This window comes from Macaca nemestrina, chromosome 12 (assembly GCF_043159975.1).
Source record: "Macaca nemestrina isolate mMacNem1 chromosome 12, mMacNem.hap1, whole genome shotgun sequence".
In the NCBI taxonomy this organism is placed as follows: Eukaryota; Metazoa; Chordata; class Mammalia; order Primates; family Cercopithecidae; genus Macaca; species Macaca nemestrina.
The window spans coordinates 7439796-7452964 of NC_092136.1; the positions used below are offsets into that span (position 1 = coordinate 7439796).

The 13169-nt window shown below is 49.3% G+C and overlaps 1 protein-coding gene across 5 annotated transcripts in view; it reads left to right on the forward strand.

The window, feature by feature from the left end:
- Window positions 1-28: 28 nt before the first annotated feature.
- The window catches only part of LOC105469659 (pyruvate carboxylase), a 110392-nt gene continuing 97251 nt past the window's right edge, over window positions 29-13169 (forward strand). For 2 of the 5 annotated variants that reach the window (XR_011610460.1, XM_071074205.1), the window contains exons 1-2: window positions 469-591; window positions 6298-6336. Coding sequence is in view for 1 of the 5 variants with exons in the window: in XM_071074205.1 (XP_070930306.1) it covers window positions 562-591; window positions 6298-6336 (69 nt within the window). In the remaining 4 variants the exon portion in view is untranslated. Of the gene's footprint in view, window positions 144-468; window positions 592-4021; window positions 4187-6297; window positions 6337-9842; window positions 10156-10280; window positions 10373-10526; window positions 10643-13169 lie in introns of those variants that run through there. The other 3 variants (XM_071074206.1, XM_011720992.3, XM_071074207.1) reach the window with 3 other exon arrangements.

A 13169-nucleotide genomic window follows, 5' to 3' on the forward strand; every position in this document is an offset into this window, starting at 1 on the left:
GGTTGGGCTGCCTGGGCCAATAGGAAGTCCGTAAGGCGGGGCCGGGACTGCAGCAAGTTCGGTTGCACGGAGACCGCAGCTGTTCTCTGTCAGTGGAGGCAGCGGCTGTAGAGGCGGCGGCGAGGACTGGCAGCGGCGAGGAGGTGAGTGTCTCCCGCGCTCCTCACGGTCCTCTTCCCGCGGCGGGTCGGAGCGGGTGGACGTGCGCCGCCGCCGCCGCGAGGGACGTTTATGTAAGGGTCGCGCGCGCAGAGGCGGCGCGGGCTCCGCGAGTGACGGCTGGCGGAGACAGCGGCGAGCGGCGCGAGGTGCGCGACGCGGAGTGCGCCGCCCCTCCCCCTCGCGCGGGGGCTCGGCCGGCTGGACCCGCCCCCGGACCCGCCCCCGTCTCCAGCCACCAAGCGCCCGTGTGCCGCGTCCTCCCTCGGGCTGCCTCATTCTTGTTCTCGGGCCCATTTTGCAGATGGAGAAACTGACTAAAGCGCCTCGCGCGAGGTCCCTGAGGGTTCGAACCCAAGTCTGTCAGGATCGGGAGCCCAAGTTGTCCCCATCGTACTGGATATGGCTCAGCTCTGCAGGAAGCCGCGGCGTGTAAGGCGAGGGCTTTCCTTGTTCCCGGCGCTCGCACTCCGCCTCCCGTAGGATCTTCCACTTTGTTTCAGATAGGGAAGCTCCAGGCGCCCAGACGCAGTGATTCGCCCAAGGCCGCTCATTCGGGAGGTGGGGCTGGGCTCAGCCCCTTATTTCTCCAGCTTTTAGTAGTTTACAAAGCGCATCAGAGTCGGAAGCCAAGTCCCTAGGTCCCTGGCAACTTTGAGATTCTTTTCTTTTTTTTTTTTTTAGACAGGGTCTTGCTGTCACCCACCCAGGCTGGAGTGCAGTGCCGCGACCTCCCGGGCTCAAGCGAGCCTCCTGCCACAGTACCCCAGTGCTGGGACTACAGGCGGGCGCCACCACGCCTAGCTAATTTTTGTATTTTTTGGTGGAGACGAGCTTCCGTCATTTTGCCCAGGTTGGTCTCCTACTCCTACGCTCAAGTGAGCGGCCTGCCCTGGCTTCCCAAAGTGCTGAGATTACAGGCGTGCCTGGCCTGAAATTCTTAAAAATCAGATTGTGTCTTATTTTGTGAGAAGAGGTAGGCCAGGGCTCCTTACCCCTTCTCCAGCTGAGAAAACAGGCTCAGAGAAGTACCAACACTTGCTGATGACAACCAGAACCTCCAGAGTGCCTGCCATCTGCCTCCCTGTTGCTCCCGTACCCACTGCCACCCAGCAGCCCTGGCTGGCCTCCCCCAAGGCACCCTATCCTTGTATGTGATGCAAACACTTGTGCTGGGGGTGGATGTGCTCAGCATTTCTCTCACTTGCAGCTACAGCTTCCTGCCTGCACGCTCTCCTTAACCGTTGAACTCTTAATCACATTCTTTTGCACACCTACAGTGTTCCTATCCCTACACGGGGCTGAGAGACAGCGTGGGCGATGAGGTCAATCCTTGTCCTACAACTGCTGACAAACCGATTGAGGGAGAGAAAAATAAACAAAACCTAAGCAGCAAGACAATCTGCTGCAGATGTTTGTAGAGAGCCTAGTGGGTGAGGTATTGGTCCTAGGAGGACATGGGAGAGGAAGTTCAGTAGAGGCCAGTAAATCACAGCAAACCACACACTAAAGCAAGAGAGAGGAGAAATGGCCTGGAAGGAGATGGGCTTGGGAAGGCTTCGTGGAGGAGGTGAGTGGTGGGCCTCTTTTTGATGCCACTGGCAGTGGAGAAGCAGTGATTGGATTTGAGCAGCTAGAAAGTTTTATTCTGGAGAGGTTTTGTTAAAGAGGTTTGTGAGACGGAGTTTCACTCTTGTCACCCAGGCTGGAGTGCAGTGGTGTGATCTCGGCTCACTGCAACCTCCACCTCCCGAGTTCAAGCGATTCTCCTGCCTCAGTCTCTTGAGTAGCTGGGATTACAGGCACATGCCACCATGCCTGGCTAATTTTTGTATTTTCAGTAGAGATGGGGTTTCACCATGTTGGCCAGGCTGGTCTTGAACTCCTGACCTCAGGTGATCTGCCCGCCTCGACCTCCCAAAGTGCTGGGATTATAGGCATAAACCATCACACCTGGCCAGTTACAGAGGTTTCAAGCAATTAGGACTGGAAGAGAAAGGCTGAGGAAGGTGGAAGGAGAATGTAGGGGACACAACTTCACTGTTGGGTGTAAGAAACTTGATTGGTCACTGGGAAGAGGCCTCTACAGGAGATGTAACCAGGTGAGGGCACTAGGATTTGCTAAGGTGCTGGTAAGTTAGTGACTGGAAGCCAACCTGAGGAAGCAAGATTAGATGCAAAGGTAGACCGGGCTGGGCGCGGTGGCTCATGCCTTTAATCCCAGCACTTTGGGAGGCCGAGGCGGTTGGGTCACCTGAGGTCAGGAGTTCCAGACCAGCCTGGCCAACATGGTGAAACCTCGTTTCTACTGAAAATACAAAAACTAGCCAGGCGTGATGTCAGGCACCTGTAATCCCAGCTACTCAGGAGACTGAGGCAGGAGAATTGCTTGAACCTGGGAGGTGGAGGTTGTAGTGAGCTGAGATCGTACCCCTGCACCCCAGCCTGGGCGACAGAGTGAGACTCCCTGTCAAAAAAACAAAAAAAGACAAAAAACCAAACCAAAACAAAAAAAGCCCAAAAGGCAGACAGGGCTCTGAGGGCCCAGCTGCAGGCCTGAGCTGTGGTTTGTATCCCATGGTGTTCTGGTAAGCTCCCTGAAAGCAGCCGACATTTGTTGACTAATGGCTCCTCCACCCTGCCATGCTCTGCCCTTAGGGAAGGGGCTTTGTTCACTACAGTTGCTCAGTATCTGCTTTTTGAATTAATTTAGGCTGTCATCCAAAGTTTCCTTAGTTTACCCCAGTGTACCCTCATGTGCCATATTGCCTTCTGTCTTTCTACTGAAGCCCGCTGCAGCCTGGCTGACTCGGTTCCCTGTGTCAGTCCTCACCTCCAGGATCTCCCCTGGAAGGTTGCCCCTGGTAGCCCACAGTGGGTCCCCCAGGCCCTTTGCCCCTTTTTGTCCTGCTCCTTGCTTTCACCCGGTCTCACTTCCGGTGCGTGCCCCAGGTGCTGTGATAGGTACCTGTCCTCTCAAGACCACCACTCATGGGGGCTCTGGGACCAGTGGCAGGGCAGGACCTCAGATTCACTAGTCTCATCCCAAGCCACAGTTCCCTGTGTCCCTCTTCTGTCTGTCCTCACAGTTCCTAATAGTGCCAGGAACAAGTAGGTGCTTAATGAATGTTTTGGGTGAATTAGTTGAAAAGGGGCCAAATGGGGAACCAGTGAGGAGAGAAGGGTGAAAGATGGGGAATACGGAAAGGAGTTGCCTTTGGGGGTGGCAGGGATGGCCAGCACCATGGTCAGTATGGCAGAAAATCTGGCAGTCCACATTTCTCACTGGCACCTTCTGCATGGGCTGGAGGCCTCGTTGAGGTCAACATTTTCTGGGTTTTTTTTTTTTTTTTTGGAGACGGAGTCTTGTTCTGTCGCCCAGGCTGGAGTACAGTGGCACCATCTTGGCTCACTGCAGTCTCTGCCTCCCGGGTTAAAGCGATTCTCCTGCCTCAGCCTCCCGAGTAGCTGGAATTACAGGCGCCACCCTTTCGCCTGGCTAATTTTTGTATCTTTAATAGAGATGGGGTTTCATCATGTTGACCAGACTGATCTCAAACTCCTGACCCTCCCAAAGTGCTGGGATTACAGACGTGAGCCACCGTGCCCGGCCTCTGGTCAACATTTTCATTGAGGATGAGCATGGCTTTCTCTTTGGCTGCCTCCCAATATTGTCCTGCCCCCATCTGAATGGGCACCGATTCTTGTTTCCTGAAAGTTCCCACTTTGGGGCAGGTTTCTCACCCAGAGGCGTCCTTCACGGCAGCGGGGCATTTTGCCTGCTCACTCTGAAACCTCACCTGGGCCTGACTGACCATGCCTTCCTCTCTTTCTCTTAGCTGCCTTCTAGTCTCACCTGCGGACACTTTGCCAAAGGAGTCGGGCCTGATGGTGGAAGATGGGAAATGGCCAAAAGAATAAACCATTTCCTCTTACTTACCGAATGAAAAGCTTGCCTCATCTTGGCGTTCAAGACTCTCTAATATGATTCCACCTGTTGGGCTCTTTCTTCCATTTGACCCCGCAGGTACCCTCTTCTGTGTCAGCCTCCATAGTGAGATTCGTCACTGTTGCCCCAGACTCACTTCTCACGGTCCCCCCTCTGCTCTTGTTCTTGGTGACTTTGTTTTCTGCAGGGCCTTGCCTCTTATCTTGTCCTGTCAAAATTAAATTATTCTTCGAGACGTGGGACTTTATTAAGGCTTGACAACTCTATTCAGTTGGACTGGGCTCTCTTTTCATAACAATGATGGTGATAAGTAATGACATCGTTATTAATAATAAAAGCCAACTCCTGTGTGGTGGTGACAGCCTTGCTAAGCCCCTTACATACACATAATGTGATTATCACAACAATCCTATTACAAAGGTACTGTTAGATCCATCTCTTACAAATGGTGGACTCGCATAGGTGAGACACAGAGAGGTAAAATAACTCGCCCAGAGTCACGCAGCCAGGCAGGCTAGGCAGGCTCACTGCTGGAGTGCGTCTCACGTGCCATCCCATTTTTGCTTCTTTTAACCAGCCCCCAACAACTTGCTTTTTGGCACTTTGTGGGCAGGGCCTGGGTGTACATACAGTTCCTTGTGCAAGGCGTGTGCTCAGTAAATATTTTATTGACTTGAGTGCCCCAGACATTGAATTTCAGTCTTGACATTATCTGCCAAGGCAGCTGGTTTTCTCTGAACAGGGATTTGAGCTTGCTGGCCTGTGTTTCCATTTTGCTCTTCATTGACTAGTGGCTAGAGCAGGTGTGGCTTTTTCAGAAATAAGCAGTCGATAAAACTCCGAAAAGTGAACACACAATACCAACTGTGGGCTCCTGTGGGCATAAACACGAGGTGTACTCTTAGTGTGGCAGGGAGGGGTCTCTGCAGGAAAGGATTTGAGGAAATAGCCAGGAAATAGGGAACACATTTCAGGTCACGTAAGACAGCTCCTTATTAGTGTCAAGTTGCGGAGTGAGAGAAGAACCAGAGTCCCAGTATTCAGAGGGAGCTCCTGAAGGATTAGAGACAGCTCTGTGGAGATGCAGAGAAAGCGGGCCTGAGGCTGGATGGAGTGGGCAGGAAGAGAAAGCACTTCAGATCAAACAAGAGCTGTTTCTAGAACTTCTTGTTCATGTATAGTGGGTGTCAGAAAAGGGTTTTACTTAAGTGCTTCCCACCAAGCCTGTCGGTTAACGTCCCAGTGTGTCCTCTGTGCCAGGCATGGTGCCAGTGCTGTGCGTGTGCTGCCTCATTGGGTATTCCCTAGAACGCTGTGAGATGGGCGTTGTTATTATTCCCATTTTACAGATGAGGAAACAGACTTGGAGTGATTACAGAGCTGCTGACAGAGTAACAAGGGGTGCAGTCCAGGCAGCAGGACAGCAGAGCTGGTGCTTCCCTCCTGGTGCCCTCAGAGACTCCCCCAAGATGGAAGCAAAGAAACGGTTCTCGGCCGGGTGTGGTGGCTCACGCCTGTAATCCCAGCACTTTGGGAGGCCGAGGTGGGCGGATCACCTGAGGTCGGGGGTTCGAGACCAGCCTGACCAACATGGAGAAACCCTGTGTCTATTCAAAATACAAAATTAGCTGGGTGTGGTGGTGCATGCCTGTAATCCCAACTACCTCAGGAAGCTGGGGCAGGAGAATTGCTTGAACCCAGGAGGCAGAGGTTGCGGTGAGCCGAGATCGTGCCATTGCATTCCAGCCTGGGTAACAAGAGTGAAAAAGTTCTCTGGGTTCTAAAATCTGTGTTCTTGGCTGGGTGTGGTAACTCACACCTGTAATCCCAGCACTTCGGAAGGCCGAGTTGGACAGATTGCCCGAGGTCAGGAATTCGAGAGCAGCCTAGCTAACATGGCAAAACCCCATTTCTACTAAAAATGAAGAAATTAGCTGGGCGTGGTGGCGTGCGCCTGTAATCCCAGCTACTCAGGAGGATGAGGCAGGAGAATCACTTGAACCCGGGAAGCAGAGGTTACAGTGAGCCGAGATCATGCCACTGCACTCCAGCCAGGGCGACAGAGCCAGACTTTGTCTTAAAACAACAACAACAACAACAACAACAAAAACTATGTTCTTGCCACTCCTGTTTTCTCTGGGAAGTTCTTGGAGCAGTGAGGGTAATGCTGTTTTTTTCTTTTGCTTTAGATACTGTCTGCCTTCTGGAGAGCTGACCAAACACTAAGGGTAAGTCCTGTGCCTGAATCCAGGCTGGCGGGATGCGTGGGGGTCTTCACCAGGAGCAGCTGTGGATGCCGGCAGTTTGGCATGTCAGGTCTTAAGCTCAATGAATAAAAAAAGGCTGTGCTCTGATTTTTGGATAATATCCGTTTAAGCAGTCTTGTCTGTTTCCAGTTGCTCTTGATTTTTACAGGAAAGTGACATCTGGCTCCCTGCTGGCCCCATTTGGCATCTGGCCAGCCTAAGCAGAATGCCCTGCTTCTGGAAGGGTATGATCAGCTTGGGAAGCTGGGCAGGAAGAATCCCTGGGGCTGGGCCGCCTCTACGAAGACCCCTTGAGTCAGCGTGGAGAGCAGGCAGCTGTGGTGCGAGGTGGCTCTGCCAGCTGGTTGTAAAGTCACTTGACATGGGTTCCCGGAGGGTGACGCTCAGCCGTTGCCAGTCACGGTAACAACGGGGGAAAGGGAAACTGCCCCTTCTTCCCCTGCATATTTTACAGGCATGTGCCACCACACCTGGCTAATTTTTTTTTTTTTTTTGAGACGAGTCTCACTCTGTTGCCAGGCTGGAGTGCAGTGGCGTGATCTCGGCTCACTGCAACCTCCGCCTCCTGGGTTCAAGTGATTCTCCTGCCTCAGCCTCCAGAGTAGCTGGGACTACAGGTGCGTGCCACCACGCTCAGCTAATTTTTGTATTTAGTAGAGATGGGATGTCACCATGTTGGCCAGGCTGATCTCAATCTCTTGACCTGGTGATCCGCCCACCCCGGCCCCTCAGAGTGCTGGGATTATAGGCGTGAGCCACCGCGCCCAGCCTAATTTTTGTATTTTTAGGAGAGACGAGATTTTACCATGTTGGTCAGGCTGGTCTCGAACTCCTGATCTCAGGTGATCCACCCTCCTCGCCCTCCCCATGTGCTGGGATTACAGGTGTGAGCCACCACGCCTGGCCTCTACTGCTTTTAAGGTTCCCCCAACATGGATTTCCCTGGTGGCAGGTGCCTGGGAGATTCAGTGGCCTCCCCTCAGCCTAAATTCCACAGCCCTCCAGCCGATCCCCTGCCAGTCCAGTCCCCTCTTCCCCTGCTGGTCTGCCGGAGCAGCCGAGCCAGGGAGCCAGGTGCTCTCCCAGCATTTGTGACAACAATAATGCTCTTCCCTTCAAGCCCGCTGTAGCCTTGGGGACTTTGTGGCTCAGGGACAACTTTCTCCAGAGCTCATGTCCAGTGCTGAGTGGTACAGGAGTTTTTTTCGGTTTTCCTCAGACACCCTTCATGATGCAGGAGCTAGTTTCCTGTGTGAGATCTCCCACAGTCCTCCCTTGGACCTAGGTCTTGGGCCAGCAGGCGCCGTCTGCAGGCTACTGTTGAGTAAGGGCAATGGGCTCGTGGTGGGAATGGTCGTAACATGGAAAAGCTCCACCCTCCACAAGTTTCACCTGCTTGTTCTCTCTCTGCTTGCTCTGTCCTCTTATTCTTGGCTGATAGAGATGGATGTTATTTCTCTTACTTGCGCCCCTACAATGAGAGGTGGGCGTGTTGGAGAATCCCCCCAAACCACTTGTCTTACGGAACTGAAGAAACTGAAGCCTAGAGAAGGCTGGTTAGCAGAATCCAAGATGCTGATCCCTTTTTTTTTCTTCTTCTTTTAAGATTGCCATCTTTTATTGATGTCTTCCCTTTGATCCATCAGTAGAGAGGGAAAATCAGTCACCACGAAGGGACCTCTTCTTCCAGGTCATGTAATTTGTCAAAGCTTGTTTGGCTCCTCCGTTCCCAAGGCTCTGCTGAGTTGAGCTTTGCCTAGGGACTAAGGCTCTGTGGTCTGAGCTTGTCACCCTCCCCTCCTCTTCAGCTTTCTCCTGGGGGAACATGGATGTGGCCCTTTGTTGTGTTGTTAAGTGTTATGCCTGAAGGCATTACCCCAGGTACTCTCAGCACTATCTCGGGTTCCTTGCTCTTGTGTTACCTCTTTGTCCTGATTTGCTTGGAGACCAGAGAAAGGGGTGGGGCGGGGAGGTCACTGGACGGCTGGGAGTACATTTCCACTGCCTGTGTGTGGAAGGGCCTGACTGCTTCTGTGGCAGCTCCTCTCCTGACGACATCCACCATGACATCACGAAGAGTCTCTGGGAAAATTCCACGACCTGGCTGTGCTGAGTCATACTTAGTCTCTGGGGATATGTGTCACCTTTCCCATGTCTGTCACCGGGCGCTGCAATTACTATGAAGTGACACATGCTGGCCATTTCTTACGTTTGCATATCACTTTATGCTTCTCTGAGAGCCTCTTCTCACGCACGTGCTGTGTATCAATATGAAATGTATTAATATTAAATAATTAATAATAATTGTATTATTTATTCTGGAAAATATTTCTCTCTTGCAATGGGTGAGGAGCCAGAGGTTCAGAGAGACTAGAGACTAAGTGACTTGGTGAGTTTCGGGTGACTGGTGCGTGGCATGTCTGAGGGAGATTTGGATGCCACACCCACTCTTACCCCTGGATTTTATGTAATGCAAATGTTATACAGAAATTAATTTGGTCGAAAACAATTGATTTTCAATTTGCTAAAATTATGAATTCAGAACCTAGTTATTTTAAGGGCTAGTCTTTTAAGTTTAGCTTGTAAGTGTAGCCTATAAATCTTTCTGAGCTGTTTACAATTCTAGGACATTTTAACAGTCACTTTCAGGGGGCCTTTGGTTTTTTTTTTGAGATGGAGTCTCGCTCTGTCACTCAGGCTGGAGTGCAGTGGCGCGATCTTGGCTCACTGCAACCTCCGCCTCCTGGTTCAAGCGATTCTCCTCCTGCCTCAGCCTCCCGAGTAGCTGGAATTACAGACGTGTGCTACCATGCTGGCTAATTTTTTTGTATTTTTAGTAGAGATGGGGTTTCTTCATGTTGGTCAGGCTGGTCTCAAACTCCTGAGCTCGAGTGATCTGCCTGCCTCAGCCTCCCAAAGTTCTGGGATTCCAGGCGTGAGCCACTGCACCTGGCCTTAGGGGGCTTTTTCATTAATGGTTGGTCCCATTTGCAAATGTAATGAAACTTTTCTGAAATTTTTCAATTGAACTTATAAATTATATTCAATTTTCATTAACTATTTTAATAATTCTGGCCGGGCACGGTGGGTGGCTCATGCCTGTAATCCCAGCACTTTGGGAGGCTGAGGCGGGCAGATCACGAGGTCAAGAGATCGAGACCATCCTGGCCAACATGGTGAAACCCGATCTCCACTAAAAATACAAAAATTAGCTGGGCGTGGTGGCGGGCATCTGTAATCCCAGCTATTGGGAGGCTGAGGCAGGAGAATCGCTTGAACCTGGGAGGTGGAGCTTGCAGTGAGCCGAGATTGTGCCACTGCATTCCAGCCTGGTGACAAAGCAAGACTCCATCTCAAAATAATAATAACAATAATAATAATACTTCCATTTGTCTGATTAAAATAAAACCTCTCATACCTAAATGACTCTTTTAAATCTAATAAATGAAACTGAATGTTACACTTTTCTTAAACTTTCCTATACTGTTTTATGTTTTATTTATTTATTTTTGTTTATTTTGAGACAGGGTCTCATTCTGTCACTCAGGCTGGAGTGCAGTGGCACAGTCTCAGCTCACTGCAACCTCTACCTCCCAGGCTCGGGTGATCTTCCCTTTTCAGACTCCTGAGTAGCTGGGATTACAGGTTCAAGCCACCACACCCAGCTAATTTTTGTACTTTTTGTAGAGACAGGGTTTCACCACATTGTCCAGGTTCATCTCGAACTCCTAAGCTCAAACAATCAGCCCGCCTTGGCCTCCCAAAGTGCTGGGATTACAGGTCTGATACATTTTAGTGTTTTCAACAGCTTTATTGGGGTATTATTGAGATAAGTTGCACATATTTAAAGTGTACAATTTGATAAGTTTTAATATATGTGTACACTTGTGAAACCATCACCGCAGTCCAGAGAGTGAACACATTCATCACCTTTGGAATTCCTCCCTCTGCCTCCGCACTCTTCAAGAAACCGTGGAACTGCTTTCTGTTACTATAGGTTAGTTTCCATTTTCTGGAATTTCACATAAATTGACTCATACAGTATATATTCTTTTTTCTCTGCATTCTTTTACTCAACATAATTATCTTGAGATACGTCCATATTGTTGCATGTATTGATAGTTCATTTCCTTCTTTTTTTTTTTTTTTAGACAGATTCTTGCTCTGTCACCCAAGCTGGAATATAGTGGTGTGATCATAGCTCACTGCAGCCTTGATCTTCTGGGCTCAAGTGATCTCCCATCTCACTGAGTAGCTGGAACTACAGGTGTGTGCCACTACGCCTGGCATATATATATTATATGTAAATATATATATATTATATGTATTATATGTATATTAATCTTTTTTTTTTTTTGAGACGGGGTCTTGCTCTGTCACCCAGGCTGGAGTGCAGTGGCCGGATCTCAGCTCACTGCAAGCTCCGCCTCCCGGGTTTACGCCATTCTCCTGCCTCAGCCTCCCAAGTAGCTGGGACTACAGGTGCCCGCCACCTCGCCCGGCTAGTTTTTTGTATTTTTTAGTAGAGACGGGGTTTTACTGTGTTAGCCAGGATGGTCTTGATCGCCTGACCTCGTGATCCGCCCGCCTCGGCCTCCCAAAGTGCTGGGATTACAGGCGTGAGCCACCGCGCCCGGCCATATGTATATTAATCTTTAGTAGAGATGAGACCTCGCTGTGTTGCTTAGGCTTGTCTTTTTTTTTTTTTTTTTTTTTGAGACGGAGTCTCGCTCTGTCACCCAGGCTGGAGTGCAGGGGCGTGACCTCAGCTCACTACAACCTCTGCCTCCTGGGTTCATGCCATTCTTCTGCCCCAGCCTCCCGAGTAGGTGGGACTACAGGCGCCCGCCACCACACCTGGCTAATTTTTATTTTTGTATTTTTAGTAGAGACGGGGTTTCACCGTGTTAGTCAGGATGGTCTTGATCTCCTGACCTCGTGATCGGGGGGGCCAGGGCCTCCCAAAGTGCTGAGATTACAGGCGTGAGCCACCACACCCAGCCTTTTTTTTTTTTTTCTTCTTTTTGCTGATTTTGTTTATGGGTATTACAGTCTATCAGTCACCTTTGTTGGTCATCTCAGGTGCTTCTACTTTTTGGCATTTACAAATAAAGCTGCTGTGAACTTTTGTGTATAAGTCTTTGTGTGAACATATATTTCCTTTTCTCTTGGGTAAATGCCTAGGAGTGGAGTGGCTGGGTCCTGTGGTAGCTGTATGTGTGTTTAACTTGAGCTGCCAAATTTTCTGACGTATTTGTAGTATTTTACATTCCTACCAGCTGTGTATGAGAGTTCCAGTTTCTCTTCATCCTCCCCGACACTGGGTATGGTTAGTCTTTTAAGTTTTAGCCATTTGGAAAGGTATATGGTGGTATCTCATGGTTTCAATTTACCTAATGATAATGATGTTGAGCATCTTTTCATGTGTTTGTCATCTGCCAGTACTGATTTTAAACTTAGTAAAATTTCTATGTAAAATCATACGTCTAAACTAACTACTCAGTTATATGTTTTTTGTTTTGAGACAGGGTCTTGCTCTGTCTCCCAGGCTGGCCTGCACTGATGTGATCATGACCTCCCATGCTCAAGCGATCCTCCCATCTCAGCCTCTTGACTAGCTGGGACCACGGCATGCACATAATGCCTGGCTGATTTAAAAAAAATTTTTTTTTTTTTGTTAGATGGAGTCTCACTCTGTTGCTCAGGCTGGAGTGCAGTTTCATGATCTTGGCTTACTTCCAACCTCCGCCTACCGGGTTCAAGGGATTCTTCTGTCTCAGCCTCCCGAGTAGCTGGGACTACAGGCGCGGGCCACCACACCCAGCTTATTTTTATATTTTTAATAGAGACAGAGTTTCACCATATTGGCCAGGCTGATCTCAAACTCCTGACCTTGTGATCCACCCGCCTTGACCTCCCAAAGTGCTGGGATTACAGGCGCGAGCGACTGCACCTGGCCTTTTAAAAATTTTTCTTTGTAGAGGTGGGATTTCACTATGTTGCCAGGGCTGGTCTCAAACTGCTATCAAGCGATCCACCTGCCTCAGCCTCCCAAAATTGTGGGATTACAGATGTGAGCCATCACACCTGGCCTCAGTTACATGTTTTAATTGGAATCTCAAGACTGATTTGTTATTCACAACAGACCATATTCTCTTAGAGTATGTAAAGTAACAGATAGCACACAGATTTCTTAACACAAAAATATAAATACTATGGTTTTTATTTTCCTAGCCTTGTCTATATTTAATCTGATATCTTCCTGGAATTAGAGAAGCTTACCTAATAAGGACATCAATACCTTATTTTAAAGTATAGTAAATTATTTTTCTAATAAACTTTTGGCCTTTGTTCCTCAACCGGATAACATTTTCTTTATAATTAAAGAGACCCCTGGCCGGGATGAGACTGGACTTTGAATCTAACTGCTAAGCAGAGCCTGCTCCATTGCCACCATGTTGCCTCCAAATGGTGATGGTCTCATAGCCCCTGTGCCTCAAATAGAAGTATCACATTACTAATCTCTTCCTCTTCTCATCCAATGTGACTCTTCTGTTCTGACCCCCACCCTAAACCATTTGAATTCAGTTAATCTATTTAAGGCTTCCTTTTTGTTATGCAGTATGGTCACAAAAATAGGTAGAACTAAATACAAAATAGATACAGTTTAGATTTCTGTAGATTCTCTGTATCTCCCAAGGCTTTCTCCGACCAAGGACTAGTTGTAAAATCATGTCAGTGACCCACCAGGGCTAGAATTTGAGTCCCAGCCTTCTGAGTCCATGTCTGGAGTT